At 40.6% G+C, this 18,407-nt stretch overlaps 1 protein-coding gene across 4 annotated transcripts in view; it reads left to right on the top strand.

Annotated features, from left to right (window-relative positions):
* Positions 1–18,407, top strand: part of CDKL1 (cyclin dependent kinase like 1) — a 57,172-nt gene that overhangs the window by 24,488 nt on the left and 14,277 nt on the right. For all 4 annotated transcript variants that reach the window (XM_069464753.1, XM_069464758.1, XM_069464745.1 and 1 more), the window contains exon 2: positions 6,307–6,428. In XM_069464753.1, the coding sequence (XP_069320854.1) occupies positions 6,307–6,428 (122 nt within the window). The remainder of the gene's footprint in view (positions 1–6,306; positions 6,429–18,407) is intronic.

Below are 18,407 nucleotides of genomic sequence, written 5' to 3'. Positions count from 1 at the left end.
CCTTCACATACTCATAAATAAGAAGGAATTGTAATTACATGAGCTCTGAACAACATCTTTGTAGTATATACGGTAATTTAGTCTGTTTTGTCTATTAAAATCACTCATATATGTCATAAATAATGTAGGGTGAGCCTGTAAATAGTTCATTCATCATGTTGCTTGGTTCTTCTCATCTAATTCCTTTGTATGTTCCTAAAGAAGTCCATTCAGTATTGAAGTAGAAACATCCAGACCCTTGTGAATGCAAACATTCACAATATGGAGCTATAATTGAAACCTCCAGGCTACTGGTTGCAAACAGGTTTCAGAAGCAGAGATGTTGGCATGGCAGTCAATAGAGAGGGAAGAGTATGGTAGTTTGAGATGCTGCTCCTAGTCCTGCCACTGCACTGACACTGCTTCCACTTCACCCGGGGAAGCCTGCTAGGTGCTCTCAGTTCTCTCTCCTCTTGACCTATCGGCCGCATTTGACCACTTCCTCCTTCCATAATAGCCCATGGCATCATGCTCGGCTGTCTTCTCTCTTATCTTGGGGGACCTTCTTCCCTTTCTTCTTCTGTGCTTCCTCCTCCTCCACCACACATCTTGGTGTTTGGGCTCTTTGGACCTCTTCCCATCTCACTCTCGCTCTTCCTGGGCAAACTCTTCTATGTTTCTATGGCTCCACTTACACATGGGCGGACTCCCTGGCTTTTATCTTCAGCTCAAAATCCAGCCCACATAACAACTGCACTTGGTATCTCACATACCCACCAATTCAACAAGCCCAAACCAGTAACCTCTTCCCCTCAAAACTTGCCCCTCCTTTCAGTGACGGCACCACCATCTGCACCCTTGTATAGACCTTTATGTCATTCTCAACACCTCCTCTCCCTCATCCCTTACCCCCATCCATTATCACATCCTCACCATTCTAATAACAAAACATATCTCAAGACAGGGCTTTTCTCACCATCTCCCCTGCCTTTGCTCTGGTCCCAGCCACTGTCGTCTCTCAGCTATCAGTGAGTGCTCCACTGGTCCCCTCTCATCCACTTTTTGTCTCCTCCAAGGTATTCTATATCCTGCCACCACAGTGAGCTTTTAAAACCCAAATGGTATGGTAGCACATATTACTAAAATTCCTTCCAGTGGCTTCCCACTGCACTTAGGAAAAAGTGTGAATTGCTTAGCATGGCCCACAAGGCCCTGTAAGACCTGCCTTCGGGCTGTCTGGCTGGCCGTAGTTCCATGAGCTTGACTCAAAGCCATACCGTCTTTCAGTTCCTTAAGTGGCCCAAGTTCCCTCCTGGCTCAAGGCCAGTCACTCTGCTTGGAAAGCTGCCATCTGTCCCTCCACCACTATCCCTGCCCTTGGTCTGATCAGACCTTACTCACCCTCCATGACTCAGCTCAAGGTCACTTCCTTAGGGCCAGTTCTTCTGAGGCAGCCTTATCTCTTGTATACAGAGGGCTTATCCATGGCACTTTTTAGGTTAATGCCTGAGTCCTCTGTGTCATTCACCAGTGTGTTTCTAGTGCCCAGAGCAGTGCTAATGCAGAGTAGGTGCTCTGTAGATGTTTGTTGAACACAAGAATGCAGCTAGGCAGGGACTGGCTTCATAAGGGTGCTGTGCCAGGCCAGATGTCTGCTGTGCTGGGGTATTTTCAGGTCACCCGGAATTCTGCCAACCTAGAGAGAGTTAATAATTTATTTTAAAATATGTTTAATTTAATATTTCTAACCACTAATTAGGATTTAGTCTTAGTGATTGATCTTTCTAAATTAAAATTATTCTGAAAACAAGTTGAGAGATAATTTATCAGTTATTTGCAATTATTTGACAGTTATCTTATGGAGGAAGATAGGAGAGACAAGTGGTTTTAAAAATCATGTAACACCTTCCTGTGTTGCAGAAGGCATTGTAAGGCTTCAAAGGAAGCAATTTAGCAATATACATTACGGGCCTTAAATTGTCTATATGCTCCTCAAAGCTGGCCATGATATGGTAAAAAGTACTCTCATACTCCTGGCAGAGGGGTAAATATATGCATAATCCTTTTGGAAAGCAATTTGACCATAACTATTTAGAGCCATAAGGCTATACTTCTGGGTCTCTAGATGGTACCCAGTTAACTTCAGTTCATTCTCAGTTAATGAACCATTAATTTAATGGCCACTTCCTCAAGGATATTTCCCTGGACCAACCCTAACCCTCAAATCAGGTACCCTTGACCTTGATTTTTCTAACAGTTATCATATCTGCAATTATTTGTCTAGTGTCTGTCTCCCCTCCTAGATTCTAAGCTCCATGAGGGTAGTGGCAATACTTGCTTTATTTGTCTCTGTATCCTTAGGGTTAGGACAGTGCCCTATATACCTACCTTAAGATATAGAAATAATTGTTGAATAAAATGAATAGTGAAAAGTCAACCTAAATACAAATAGATTTACCCCAAAGGTAGTAATATCAATAGTTAACCTTTATAAACAGGTTAATATTTACCTGACACTATTGTGTGTGCTTTATGTGTAATTCTCACTGCAGCCTTTGAGCTTCCTGTTCTTATAGATGGAAAACTGAGGCCTAGAGAAGCTAACTAACTTATGCAAAGTTAAGGTCAGCCAGCTAATAAATTGTTCATCAAAACCTTATTTATAATAGCCAAAAACTAGAAAGGACTTGCATGTCATTTGAATAGAATATTGTGTAGTTCTTAAAATCTAGGTTAAAAAAGTGTCTAGTAACATAGCAAGGTGGATATAATATTTACTGTTTCCATTCAGACCCATGGATACCATGTGACAATGCCCTTCACCTGCCACTGGGTTACCCCTTGCTTAGGTTCTAAGGTCATAGCCCTTTTAGTGCATATCAGCTGTGTCAGGATGGGGCAGAGGAGGCTGGACAGAGAAAGTGACATCTGGAGGTGAGGAGTTCAGAGACAGGAAATAGCAAACAAGGCCTGATAGGAGACTTCAAGGAAGTGAGAGAAATTCAGTGTGTCTGGGAGAAAGTTACAAGCAATGAGGCTGGAGAGGTAAGCAGAGGCCAAGTGGAGAGGCTCTTCAGGTCTTATCCTGGGGCAGGAGTGCCCTACAGTGATCATTGCAGATTTGGACATAGAAAGTTGGAGGCACCAGTCTTAGCATCCAGAGGTCAGGGGATTTTTTTTGGATAGACTTAATGCATTCCTACTTTTGCTAAAAAAAAAAAAAAAAAAAAAAAAAAAAGGGGGGGGGTTGGCTGGAAATGTGAGGACTAGATATGGAACATGGAAAACTGAAAGATTCTAAGATTTGAAGTCTTGGCCTGAATATCACTTCTTGTCAAAAGTCCAAATAGTTTGAAAATGAAAGTAGAGCCTAAGGGCAATCATTTTTCAGTCTGAAAGAAAACCTCTGCTTTCTGCTAATTCTGTCATTAAGTTACTATTTATCCCCTTTTAATTTGGTTGTTTGGTTTCTGGTCTGAGCCAATGCAATTCATAGGTTTAAGACAGTAGTCAGTTCTATCCTACTATGTCTGGAAAATGTTTGTTCAGGCTGAGTTTCCAGGTATGGTAACAGAAATGTGGCATTTTATAGCTTGGAGTGCTCTCTGGTCTAAGAACTATAGGTGACTAATGGGCTGCTATGGTTTGAATGATGATGACCTCTCCAAAATTCATGTTGAAACTTAACCTCCAATGCAACAGTATTTAGAGATATGGCCTTTGGGAGGTGATTAAGTCATGAGAGCACCACCCTCATGAATGGGATTAACACCCTTATAAAAAAGGTTTGAAGTTAAAGGGAGCACTGTCTTGCCCTTCTGCCTTTCCACATGTGAGGACACAGCAACAAGGCACCATCTTGGAAATAGCAGCTGTCACCAGACACCAGTGCTGCCACCTTGACCTTGGACTTCCCAGGCTGCAGAGCTGTAAGAAATAAATTTCTGTTCTTTATAAATTATCCAGTCTAAGGTATTTCATTACAGCAGCACAAATGGACTAAGCCATGGGTTTTAGAGTATCTTAGATGTTTTATCCTTGTTCATCAAGCATAATATCTGGAGCAGGAATTTAGTATGTTGAAAATACAGAGGGATTTTACAAAGAAAATGAGAAAATAACTGTCTTCTTTAGTATCTCCTTTGAGGGCTGCCTTTATTCTCACTATCCATAAAAATGTGTTACAGCATGCAGTTCAAGAGCTTCAATTTTTCTTCTACCTTTTATCACTTATGGAGTACCTGCTTGTCGGTGATTAATACCTCTGGCTACACACTGAATCACCTGGAGAATTTGGGGGAAAAAAAAACAGATGCCTGGACCTTCCTACAACCAAAATAATTGAAAGCAGGGTCTTAAAGACATATTTGGACACCCATTTTCATAGCAGCATTGTTTATAATAGCCAAAAGGGAGAAACAACACAAGTATTCACAGATCAACAGATGAATGGATAAAAAAAAATGTGGCACATACGTGCAATGGAATATTATTCAGCCTTAAAAAGCAAGGAAATTCTGACATATCCTACAACCTGGATGAAACTTGAGGACATTATGTTAAGTGAAATAAGCCAATCACAAAAAGACAAATACTGTTATCATTCCACCTGTAAGAGGTACCTAGTCAAAATTACAGTGAAAGAGAGCAGGGTGGTCATTGCCAGGGACTGGGGGGCAGGAGGAAGTGGAGAGTTATTGTGTAATGGGGACAGAGTTTCAGTTTTGCAAGTGAAAAGAGTTCTGGAGATAGATGGTGGTGATGGTTGTACAACAATATGAATGTACTTAATACCACTGAACCATACACTTTAAAATGATTAAGATGGTAAATTTTGTGTTATGTATATTTTACCACAATTTTAAATATTGGGCAGGGGGAGTTAATATGGTAAAGCAATACTTGATTGCAAAATTCTTATGGAAACTTATCTGATAACACTGTCAAAGAATATTTGGAAAAAGAGGAGCAATGTACCAACTGTTAAAATCATACAACAATAAATAAAACAGACACCAGTGGTGATCTGTTAGATCAGTGGAACAAGGATGGGCACTGCAGAAAGGGGATCCCTGACCGAGGTGTTTCCTGTGAATTTTTTGTCTTCCTTAGTGTAAGTCTGTTGCTTTACTCAGCAAATAAAAGATATCAGTGCCTAGTTATAGTGTTTCTGATAGGATTATGTCCAGGAGGGGCCAGGAAGCTAAGTACAAGATTTATCTCTGCAAAGCTGACATTCACTCCTGCGCTTTGTTTTCTAGACACACATTTTCAGGCACATCAGATTGGAAAGCCTTCTTTGTTTTTCTGTTTTAAAATGTTTCATTCGACCGGGCGTGGTGGCTCACGCCTGTAATCCTAGCACTTTGGGAGGCCGAGGTGGGCGGATCCTTTGAGCTCAGGAGTTCGAGACCAGCCTGAGCAAGAGCGAGACCCCATCTCTACTAAAAATAGAAAGAAATTATATGGACAGCTAAAAATATATATATAGAAAAAATTAGCCAAGCATGGTGGTGCATGCCTGCAGTCCCAACTACTCGGGAGGCTGAGACAGGAGGATCCCTTGAGCTCAGGAGTTTGAGGTTGCTGTGAGCTAGGCTGACGCCACGGCACTCACTCTAGCCTGGGCAACAAAGTGAGACTCTGTCTCAAAAAAAAAATAAGATGTTTCATTGGCCTAGGAAACATGACTTACTCATACATTTACAAATAATTATTGAATGTCTGTTATATGTAAGGCGCAATGCTGGAGGTATGACAACATAATTTTGAGTGAACAAGAGAACACAGACTCTGATGCCATGGTTTCTTATATTCTATTGAATTTATTTATGCTATCCGTGTGTATCTATTGATACCAGAGGACATTAGACAATTAACTGAACCATAGTTACTAAGTAAAGATTACTTATTAATTACTTAGTAATTCTAAGTTGTACTTTGGTGGGCTTTTAGACATACAAGGCACTGAAGCAGTCTGGGGAGATGGAGGGAGACCTCCTTAGGAAGGGACATGGATCTGAGCCTTGAAAGCTGAGTTTGTATTAACTTAGCATCTCCCTTCCGTTTTCATTCTCCTTTCTTTTCCAGCCTTCTTATACCTCTCTTTGCCTTCACCAACCACCTGGGTTATAACCATTTTTCTCTTACAGGCTACTGACAAATATTAATATCTCAAGAAGAGAGCTAAGATAATATTGCTTACAGCCTCCTTCAATCCAAGAAATAAAACTCCTAAAGGACAAGCAGCTTTTTTTTATCGGGTCAAATTAGAGAATGCTGTCTTTCACAGCTCTCATGTAAGCACCTTGCTTTTTGTGTTTTCAGCAACTCAAGCACCCCAACCTTGTCAACCTCCTGGAAGTCTTCAGGAGGAAGCGGAGGCTTCACCTGGTGTTTGAATATTGTGACCACACAGTTCTCCATGAGTTGGACAGATACCAAAGAGGGTGAGTGATCCGACCCTTACAAACAAACAAAAAAACACACCAGGATTTGTGAGGAAAAGGTATTGATGACTCTTTTTAAGACTAGGCAAGAACAGCCAGTGTTTGTACAACATACTCTGCTGCTGGGGTTGACAGCAGAAAAATTACCAAAAAGGGTTATGAAAGAGATCATAAATAGTCGTTTTCATGAAGAAACCAGCAACGGCATTATTAGATGGAACTTGATTTCTTTGGTATGTTATCTCTGTGTGGAAGCTATCTCAGTCTCAAAGAAAAGGAAGGATAGTACTTATTCTGTGCCTGACTAGGGAAGCATACAGGCTTGGAGATTGAAAGGAAGAGTCCAAAGGCAATGGCTAATGGGATGTTGAAGGCTAAAACAAGCATGGAATTTCATCTGAAGCAATCTGGGCTCTAGTCTGCTGTGTTCGTCAGGACTTCTTTGGTTACAAGTGACAAAAACCCAACTAAAGCAAGTGTAGGTGAAAGAGGAATGTGTTGGTGGCTGTAACTCTAGGGCATCCGCTGATCTTATCACATCTCTGTCTCTCTCCCTCTCTCCCCCTCCATATGCAGCACCTTTGTATATATTAGAAGAAGGCTTGGTGAGCAGACAGAGCCTTCGTCTGAAAAAGAAAAAGGAGAGGAGGATCTCTTCCTCCAGTTGAGGGGAGCCCCTTGCCAGGGTGAACAGGATGCCGGCTGGATTTCAGCTTCCGCCCCCTCCTCAGCTGGGTGTTTTTAGGCAGAGCACCATAGGTGATGGCTGTTCTCTCTTGTTCTCTTTCTCTCTTTCCCACCTCCCTACTCAATTCTTCTCTCTAAGTTTTGGTTTTACTCTGTCTTGCAAATAAGCTTTCCTTATATGGTAGATTTTGTTTTGTTTTTTTTTTTTTTTTTTTTTTTTGAGACAGAGTCTCACTCTGTTGCCCAGGCTAGAGTGAGTGCCGTAGCGTCAGCCTCGCTCACAGCAACCTCAAACTCCTGAGCTCAAAGCGATCCTCCTGTCTCAGCCTCCCGAGTAGCTGGGACTACAGGCACGCACCACCATGCCCGGCTAATTTTTTGTATATATATTTTTAGCTGTCCATATAATTTCTTTCTATTTTTAGTAGAGATGGGGTCTCGCTCTTGCTCAGGCTGGTCTCGAACTCCTGAGCTCAAAGGATCCGCCCACCTCGGCCTCCCAGAGTGCTAGGATTACAAGCGTGAGCCACCGCGCCCGGCCATATGGTAGATTTTGGAGGGTATATGTGTAGTGTGGGATGGAAGGAGTTTGGAAGGGAAAAACACAAAATAGAAAGCATGGCCACAGGCTCATATCAAACAATATAGATACTCTAGAAGAACGGAAGATCGACTATAGAAGAACTTCTAGAATAGTATCTACATATTAAATCTAGTAGAACTCTGATTGGCTCACCTCAGGTGATGCAATCACCTGGGCCAATCACTGTGGCTAGAGGGAGAGGGTAGAATGATTAGCAGGCCCCGGGAGATATTATTGAAAGTGGGTCAATCCAAGAAGGCTTCATGGTAGAGGTGGCCTTTGAGTTGAAAGGGGAGGGGAATTTAGAAAAATTGAGCAGGGGAGACAGATATCCCATCCTTTCATTTCTTTGCTCTGTTCCTGGGAACTCAACTTTGGCTGGGGACAATATGGAGAGTGCATTGTACATCAGAGCCGTGGAATGGTGTCCCATCCTGGCTCACATTTGCACTTCAGTGGCTGGAGGCTGAGGCTCTTCCAACAACCCTTTCAATCTTTGCCACAGGCTTGCTCTGCCATGTGATGATGTTTATATATGCTCTGCTCCAGGCAAATGGGATGAAAGTGGCTCATGGTGTGTTAGTGACCATGGCACAGGCTTTTCATGTTTCAAAATATTAATTTACACAACCAGAGAGAGCCAAGAGGACAGACACCTCCCTCCAGAAAGTCACTGATACAGAGAAATTATGTGTCAAAGGAGAAAACATTTCATATGTTGATATTTGATCTTTGACAGTTGCAAGTGACAATTCAGTTAAACTTACTAGTATAAGTTACTCATGGCTATGTGAGACTAGAGAGATGGAGCTGGGAGTTTGATTAATCATGTTAGGTTTGAGTGGCTTGGGAACACTGATTTGTGGGGGTTAATAGTAATCAGGAGTCAGTTTTTTTGGCATATAGTTTGAGAAGAAGAAAAGGGGTGGTTAGAGTTTTGAAAGCAGATTTTTTCAACTCCACTGGCTAAAATGTGTTATATATGTTCTAGGAAATATAAAATGCTTCATGGGGGTGGGTTAGAGAAGGGAAAAACCATTAGATAAGTGTGGTTAATTACAAGCAACCTCATTTCCAAATAGCAAAATGCAATGATTTATTAAATATAAGATGTACTTAAGGGACACTATTAAAGAGCAAGTGTGAAAAATAAGATATTAATATATTCTTAACCAGGTCATATCCATTTATTTTGAAGCTTAAGTGTTTTGTTTTGTTTTTTTTTTGCTTGTTTAAAAAGTCACTTTCCATTATACTAAATATTTGTTAATTCTCTAATCTATTTTAAATCCAATTTCAAATTTTTGCTTGTCATCATTAAGAAGTACATATTGTTTTATTCTTTTTTGTTTTTATTTCTTTTTTTTTTTTACTTGAAGCATTTATCTGGAAGTACATATTGTTAAAGTGTGTCAACCAAAAGTTTTTAAATTCATAGGAACACGTTTTGTTTTTAATTTAGAAATCTCCTACTGTAAAATGTTGTAAGTCCATGCCCAGGAAAGGTGAGTCAGCACCATCTGTGTGACCATGGGCAAGTTGTTTACAGGTGTCCTCACCTAAAATGAGAGCTTAGGGCTCAGTAAAGTTTACGGGGACTTTCAGCTCTGTAATACTATAAATTGATGATCTAGTACCCTAGGGGTCAGAAGACTTCAATTATCCTTTAGTTTCCTATTTGGTATGTTAGACAGTATCGACAAGGGATAAGGGGCTGATGCTGGTGTTTGCCCTGCTTGTGCCAGCTTTGGCCCTCCTTAGGTTTATGCACTTGCCCTAAGAATATCCTGCGATCACGTCTTTATTTCCAAGTACAGATTTCTGAAATACGATGTTGATCATGTCATCTTCTACTTAAAATCCTTTAAAAGCTCTCCAAAGCTTACTGCCTTGGTGAAAACTCCTAGCATAGGATATAAGATCTCACTCACTTTACTGCCCCATTTCCACCAGTTTGCCCCATAAAACATGACCCGCCCTGTCAAATCATTTGTATTCTAGAGTTCAGGACTTGCTGATTTCTCAGCGTAGGTTGCCCTCCTTTCTCTACTATGCCTAGAAAACTCTTGCTGTCCTTCAGACACAGCTTAGATATGACCCCCTTTATGATGCCTGTCAGCACACTGAGGGGAGTCAGGAGTCCCTTCCTCTGATGCCTCTAACATCTTCTGGGATTATTTATGCTACATACTCCCTTTGCCCAGTAAATTATAACATCCTCAAGGGCAACAGCTGCTTAATTATTAAAAATAATTCTTGCCAAATCAGACTCAAAGACTTATCTCTACCTTGAACCTGAATGGATACTAATTCATCTCCTTATTTACATGTTTGTAACTTCCGGTACTCCCTTGGAAAGCTTTCCCAAGATCCAATTTCATGGTACTACTAACTTCATGTTTCTACTAACAAGCAAATTTGTGTCACAAGATATGTATTCTGCTACAGTAACATGAATACGTATCAATTATAATCCCCAGTGCTGTGTTCATATTGTTAATATTTGCCCTCAAACAAATGTATTACCATTCCTTATCTTCTGTAGGATTTAATAAGCTTTGTACCTGTTATTCTATAAACTATTGGTCTCCACCACCTCACAGTTTCACAAATGACTAGTTTAGATGTTCTCTCCTCATTCTTCTGCCTACCTGTAAGTGCAGCCAGACATAATACTTCATCAGTTCTTTCCTGCACAGATTGCATTACCACTATTTCCTTCTCTGACTCTAATATAGTTTGTTCAAAGAACATCTCTTGGTTAAGAGTATTACCACAAGTTTTCAGTTTCTGACAATGAAATTCCAGAACTTTTACATTAAAAGTGATATGTTGGTTGTTGTAAAAATTTTTCAAGCAACACAGAAACATATAGAAATAAAATCAACAGCTTGAGAAATTGTTTATTCTTTTATGCATATATATTTATTTATTTATTTTTATTTATTTTTATTTTTTTGAGACAGAGTCTCACTTTGTTGCCCAGGCTAGAGTGAGTGCCGTGGCTTCAGCCTAGCTCACAGCAACCTCAAATTCCTGGGCTCAAGCAATCCTCCTGCCTCAACCTCCCGAGTAGCTGGGACTACAGGCATGCGCCACTATGCCCGGCTAATTTTTCTATATATATATATTTTTAGTTGTCCATATAATTTCTTTCTATTTTTAGTAGAGACGGGGTCTCGCTGTTGCTCAGGCTGGTCTCGAACTCCTGACCTTGAGCGATCCACCCGCCTCGGCCTCCCAGAGTGCTAGGATTACAGGCGTGAGCCACCGCGCCCGGCCTATGCATATATATATTTAAATGGATTATGTTCTACATACTGTTCTGCATTTATTTTTAAAATTAAATTAAATTAAATTACATTTTATTTACTTTAGAGATGGGGGTCTCACTATGTTGCCCAAGCTGGCCTCAAATGATCCTCCTACCTCAGTCTCCTAAGTAGTTGGGACTACAGGCGCAAGCCACTGCACCCAGCTACATTTTTTAAATGTACTCTGGAGCTATCTATACATATCTATAGCTATCTCTCCCTATCTATACATATCTACTTTTATATTTTTAAATGGCTGTATAGAATTCCATTTTATGGCTATACTATGATTTCTTTATTCAATGCCTATTGATAAATATTTACATTATTTCTAGTTTTTCTCTCTTATTAACAATGCTACAATAAACAACCATTGCTGTAAATATTTCTTTTAGGATAAATTCCTGTTTTTATAGAAGCTTGCCAGCCCCCTACCCATTCCTCATCTTTGTTGTATAGCCTTTTGTAGAAATAAAGTCTTAATGAATGTTGATTGTTTGCTGATCAATGTCACAAATGCTAGATAAGCCACAGTGGAAAGAATGGCTTCTGTAATTGAGAATGCTGGAAAGACATACATGGTATTTCTTCATCATCTCTCCCATCTCATATTTCTGAAGAAATTTTTAAAAATCAGGGAGACCTCTTCAATTTCATATAGCAGTCATTTATGTTTCTCTCTGTTCATCTCAATCTTGTTATTAGGGCATTAGGGGCACAATATAGCCTCCCAAAACTTGGAAGGAGAGACAGAGATTGATTTCCAAGAGTTATTTTGTGAAACCAACACATATGCATCAGGGCAGAGATATGCAAAGCAATCTGAAAGAGATAGAATGTCTGCAGGGCTTGCTGGATTTGACTGATTGCATATGTTTTATCTAATGATAGATCCCTCCTAATGTGGACATGGATACAATTAAGCTATCTCAGCTTAATAGCAATAACCAGTCAAACTGCCTACTTTCACTCATCCCAATTCTTTGCTCACCACTCTAACTTGACTTTCTTTGTGGAACTGCCTACAGAGAAAGCACGAGCTGGTACTCAGAATTTGAACGTAGGTGAATGAGAAGGCACTCTGGTTTTTTATGTCAGGCTAGTTAATTTGTTTCATGTTCACCTGCCCCTTTAAAATGGATGCTGTCATGGTGTGCTGACAAAATTGTCTGTGCCTGCAAGCCTGAAGACCATGGTAAAAGCAGCCAACCTGCTAGCTGCTTTTCCAAATGAAGCACTGCATTCTGTGTGTTCTGTGATGAGATGACTGTTTTTCCCCTCACTTCTATCCTTCACTTCAAATTCTTTTGTATGTATTTTTGATATATGTTGCAATATAATCTTTACATCTGCTATTAATGACTACATAACATTAAGTTACATTTACATCTTACCATTCCTCTATTCTTGACTATTGAGGTTATTTTCAGTGTTTGGTCTGATAAATGATTCTGCTATTAAAAAAATTTCCTATAAATGGATTTGCTTCTTTTGTACTTTTCCTTTAGAATTTCTCAAAATGGGACTCTTGGGTCATAAGTTTTGCTGAACTGAACCAATTTACCTTACCACCAATGATGTGGATTGTTATATATTTTTCCTTATAGTTATGCTACCTTGAATTTTATTATTAAAATATTTTATATATGAATTTTATCAAACATATAAGGAAGAAACAGTAGCAACCTTTTGCAAACTCTTTCAGAAAACATAGGAAGAAGGTACATTTCCCAAATCATTTTATAAGGCTACTATATACTGACACTATAACCAGACAAAGACATTTCAAGAAAAGAAAATGACAGGTGAATATCCTTCATGAACTTAGGTGAAAAATCCTTAGCAAATTATTAGCAAATCAAATTCAGCAATATAATGTAATGTAAAAAGAGTGGTGTATTGCTATTTCTTGATATATCAATTTTTAGACATCTATAGGCTTTCTATGATGATAGCTGAAGATTTAGCTCTCAAATTATTATCCCCTCTGCTTCTGGTACCTAATCCCTCAAAATAGTTACATTAAAACTTTATTAATTCAATATTCACTGTTCCCATTGTTGTGCCTATGTAAATATTACTTACAGCTGAGCATTGTACCATAGTATGGCTTCCTTGAAGTTTTTCCTCAAATTAATATTCGCTTTGCTTTTTAAATTTGCTTAATATTCTTTAACCCTATTGCTAATTTTTCCCACTCTTTTTAATAGCCATTCAATATACTTTCCCACAGGATAATTACATGAAGTAATCCATTAGTTCCATTTTTTTCCTTGGCAACATCCTGACTTTAGGCCTCCTTCTCCTCTGTCTGGCTTGTTGCACTGCAGGCCTGCAGCCCAGATGTCTTCCTGGGACTTTCCTGTGCTATCATCCTTGGAATTCCCTCTGCATTTCTCTATGGTTGGAGCCATTGCTTCCTGGATTTTCTGTCTTTCTCCTTCTGGGTTGTTCTTACTTTTGGCCAAATACATCCATCTCTAATTGGTTCAAAAGATATATAATAACACACAAATCTAGATTATTGTCATTTCAAATGACACCCCCCCACACACACCCTTACCCCTTCTCAGAGTCAAGTAGTTCAGAGCCCTTTATGTTCCTGGGGTGAAACACAATTCCCAAAGCAAGCAGGAAGAATGCCGTGAGGTCACACTGGTAGAGGACTAGCGAAAGATGGATTCCATTCCACCCTGCCCGGAGGGATTGCCTCTGCAGCAGCTCAGTGGGCTCCAGAGGGACAGCTGTAGCTCTCAATAAGGCAACTGCACTGAAGACCTCAAGGGAGATCACCTGACACCTATGGAATGAAAGCATGCCTCCTTGGCCCCTTCCATCTTGGTCTGGGACAGAAAGTAAAGGGAGTATCCTTGCCTGACTTTCTCCTCCCATGCCTACACTCCCATTTCTAGGTCTGAGGAGCTGACATCTTCAGGAGTACAAATCCCATGACCAGGCTCAGCTGGCTGGGAATCCAAGAGGCCCAGGCCAAATCCCATCCAGCTCCTTCTGGGCACTGTTTACTAGGAAGAGGAACTGGGGATATGGCTTGTCTAAAGTTCAGTTGCCTAATCCCGTGGTAGGGAAGAACAACCAGGCCCAGGAGAAAAGTTCAAACCCCTTCGTCCCTCATAGGTTAAGGTTGAGCTTAGTGATTCCTCTGAAGGAAGGATTTGCCTTTGAAGTAGAAGCGCTCTTTTTTTTTTTGAGACAGAGTCACGTTCTGTCACCCTGAGTACAGTGCAGTGGTGTCATCATAGCTCACTGCAACCTCAAACTCCTGAGCTTGAGTGATCCTCCTGTCTCAACCTCCCGAGTAGCAGATGCCTGGGACTACAGGTGCATGCCACTACTCTCGGCTAATTTTTCTATTTTTAATAGAAACGGGGTCTCACTCTTGCTTAGGCTTATCTCAAACTCCTGAACTCAAGCAATCCTCCTGCCTAGGCCTCTCAGAGTGATAGGATTACAGGTGTGAGCCCGTGCCTGGCCCTAGAGGGCTCTTAAAGGCAGTAAAAAATGAGAGAGAATTGGGCCCCTTCCCTTCACACCTGTTCCACTCCTTTTCTATTCTGCTCGAGAGCTCAGCCATGACCGCCATTTACTACCAATATGGAAACAAACACTTTAAAGTGGAGTGAGGCTGGATGCAGTGGCTCATGCCTGTAATCCCAGCACTTTCGGAGGCTGAGGTGGGAGGATCTCTTGAGGCCAAGAGTTCAAGACTAGCCTGTGCAACATAGCAAGACCCTGTCTTTACAAAAAAATGTTTAAAAATTAGCTGGGTGTGGTGGCGTGCACCTGTAGTCCCAGCTACTCGGGAGGTCGAGGCAGGAGGATCTCTTGAGCCCAGGAGTTTGAGGCTATCGTGAGCTATGATTGCACCACTGCATTCTAGCCTGGGCCACACAGTAACACCCTGTCTCCAAAAAAATTAAATAAATAAAAGAAAAGAAAAGTAAAGTGGAATGTTCTTCTTAGTCTTGCCAGTGTAGGCTGCAGCCTTATGAACATCTGCCTTAGCTTGAAGGTTCTGGCTAGTCATCCAGACTCTTCCAAAGCTTTTAAGTTGGTTTGATGAATATTTTCACACTTATTTAAGATGGTGTAAGGCCAAGGGCATGGTGATGACAACCCTGCCATGCCTGCTCTTGAGTCACACTGTTCCAGTCTGGACTGGTTGCTTTTTACGCCTGGAATGCAGTTGTCCTGTCATCCCCCTTCACCATCCTCCCAGAGATTCCTGGTGCTTCCCTCTTGTGTTCAGTATTCCATTTTCTCTACCTCATATAATCTTCTTTTATAGTTTACTACTCAGTTTGGGTGGAGTGAATCCTCCAAGGGCCTCCTGAGAAAGAGTGTATGAGACATTCAAGGGAAAAAAAGAGGTTGAGACCTTGCTCTTGCACCTAAAATGTCTTTATTCCCTCCTCACATTTGATTAATATTTTGTCTGAGTATGTATTTGGTTTAGGTTGAAAGTAATATTCCTTCAAAACTTTGAAGGCATTGTTTTAGTGCCTTCTATCTTCTAGTGCTAAGAAATCTGATGCCATTCTATTTTCTCTTCCTTTCTAAAGTCCTGTTCCTTTTTTATTTCCAGAAGTTTGTAGAATCTTCTCTTTGTTCTCAGCATTTTGGATTATGAAAATCAGGAGTGGGCCTTGATTTTTTAGCCATTAAGCTGGCATTTGGTGGGTGCTTTCTGTCTGAGAAAAGGGTTTTGGAAGGTAGCTATGCTCACCACTATACCACCACCGAGAGAAAAATTTTTTTGAATTGTTTTGTTATTGATTTCCTATCCATTGTTTTCTCCATTTTCTTTTTCTGGACCTTCTGTTATTTGGGTGTTGGACTCTTGGACTGGTCCTCTCGTGATTGTGTTTTTTTGTTGTTGTTTTTGTTTGTTTGTTTGTTTGTTTGTTTTGAGACAGGGTCTCGCTCTGTTGCCTGGGCTAGAGTGCAGTGGCATCATCATAGCTCACTGTAACTTCAAACTCCTGGGCTCAAGCGATCTTCCTGCCTTAGCCTCCCGAGTAGCTGGGACTACAGGTGAGCACCACCACGCCTGGCTGATTTTTTTATTTTTTGTAGAGACAGGATCTCACTCTTGCTCAGGCTGGTCTTGAACTCCTGGCCTCAAATGATCCTCCTGCCTCAGCTTCCCAAAGTGCTAGAGCTATAGGCATGGGCCACCATGTCTGGCCTAGTATCCTGTTCTTATGTCATGGATGCAAACATCTTTCCTTTTCTGTCTGAGGATAATAATGCTTTGTAAAAATGTTCACTTCACCCTCCATAATTTCTGTTGCTTTTTTCTGATCTCTAACTTTCTTATTAAAGGATTTTCTTGGGCATTATATAACCTCTGATTATATGCTCATGGTTAAGAGTAGGGAACTATTGGAAGCTGTAAGCTTCACTGTGGGGTTATCTGGCTGGGCCATTTGCTGAGGAAACTCCAATGTCAGAACCTTCAGATCTTTCCTCCCACGCTTTTCCCCAAAAAGTCTTTCAATATTTTACCCAGAAAGTGAAGTCTGCCTGCCAGCTTTCTCAGAGCCTTGTGAGGGAAGAGGACTGGGAAATTCCAGCATTCAACGATTGGTATATATGCAGCCGTTTAATCCCTTGCTTTCAGAACAGTATCCACAATCTCAACCATGCCAAATGTCCTCTATTTTATCGTCCCCAAAAAATAAAACTTCAGCCTTCCACCAGTTAGCAGAAAGAATTTTCCCTGGTGGCATAGAATGGAGGAGGGGATCTAGGGTTTTAATTGTTTCCTAAACAGATTTTCCACACTCCTCCTTAGCTTCTGGTTCCACAGAGCCCTTTGACGATTCTTTGGGGGTAAATTGGTTGGTCTTTCACTTTCCCTCTTCTGGCTTAGATTTCAGCTTTCTGGGATCTGTTTAGTCAATTATCATTCATTCAACTGCTTTGCGGATTCCAGAATGTGTTGCTGTTATCTCTTCTCCTGTCCTCTCTGACCTTGTGGGGTTTTGTCTTTAAAAAAAAAAAAAAAAAATGTCTTCAGTGTAGTTCTAGTCAGGTTTGGGGAAGGAACAAAATTAGAAATCCATCATCTTAACTCAGAAGCCCTTTGAAACACTTTCTTCAGTTGGCTTCTGAGACACTGTATTCTCCTGAGTGTTGCCTTCGCTCACTTGCTGCTCAGCCCAGGCTGCCTGGCTGGGTCCCTCTCCTCTTTGCGACCTCTAAATGCCGAAGGGCCTCAGAACTCACCCTGAACTCTTCTCTTTTATCTGTATTCACTCCCTACTAGGCTTCATCCAGTCCTAGGCTCTAAATACCATCAATATGCTTATGCTTCTCAAATTTATATTTCTAGCCTGACCTTCCTCCTCCTCCTCCTTCTTCTTCTTCTTCTTTTTTTTTTTTTTTTTTTTTTTGTTATTGTTTTAATAGGTTTAGGGAGTACAAGTGGCTTTTTGATACATGGGTGAATTGTATAGTGGTAAAGTCAGGGCTTTTAGTGTACATGTCACCCAGATAGTGCACATTGCTCACCTTCCTTCTGAATTCAGAACTGCCTACTCAGAATCTTCCTTTGGGTGTCCAAGAAGGATTGCAAATTATCCACTCTCCCCCGCCCCAAACCAATTCCGCCTCCAGAGCTCTCCTCAGTAAAAGACACCACCACGTACCAGTTACTCAAGCTAAAAACCTTGACGTTGTTCCTTGACTCTTCTCTTTCTCTCACATTTGATCTCTCAGAACATCCTGGAGGCTCTAGTTTTAAAATAGAGCCCAAATCTGGCCACTTCTCACCACATTAACCACTATATCAGATTTTCCTTTAACCAGAGAAGCTTTCTGGACCACCTTATATAAGACAGCACCCCTTCCAGCACAGTATTTTCTATTCTCTCTCTCTCTCTCTCTCTCTCTATATTTATATATGTGTACACACATACATATATACATACACACGTATACATATACATACACACATATACCCAGTTTCAATTCAACATCACAGAATATATTCTGTTTTTCTCCCTTTCTATATCTGTAACTCCCTTCTCCAACCATGGAAACCTGGCTCTTATTATCATCTCAGAGTGTTGCTGCTAAAAGGGATCTTAGAGTCTGAGACCCCCACATTCCAGAGAAGAAACTGAGCAATAAAGAAGTGAAGTGAGTAGCCAACTGCAGATGACACTAGGTAGTTGTATAGAGGTTTTACATTTGAGAATTGTGTAATAATGTGCTTGGCATTAGAGGAGCAATGATGATATAATTTACTTTTAAATGCTCCTTTTGTATATTTCTTTTGGGAAATGTTTTTAGAGAGACTAAAGTTGTCTGGTACTCATAACTATACTAATATTTAATTTATCAAATAATCAAACTATGTTCCACTTTTCT

The sequence above is a fragment of the Eulemur rufifrons genome, chromosome 2, assembly GCF_041146395.1.
Source record: "Eulemur rufifrons isolate Redbay chromosome 2, OSU_ERuf_1, whole genome shotgun sequence".
NCBI lineage: Eukaryota > Metazoa > Chordata > Mammalia > Primates > Lemuridae > Eulemur > Eulemur rufifrons.
The sequence above is the reverse complement of the archived record's forward strand: the minus strand, read 5'-3'. Positions and strand labels throughout refer to the sequence as shown.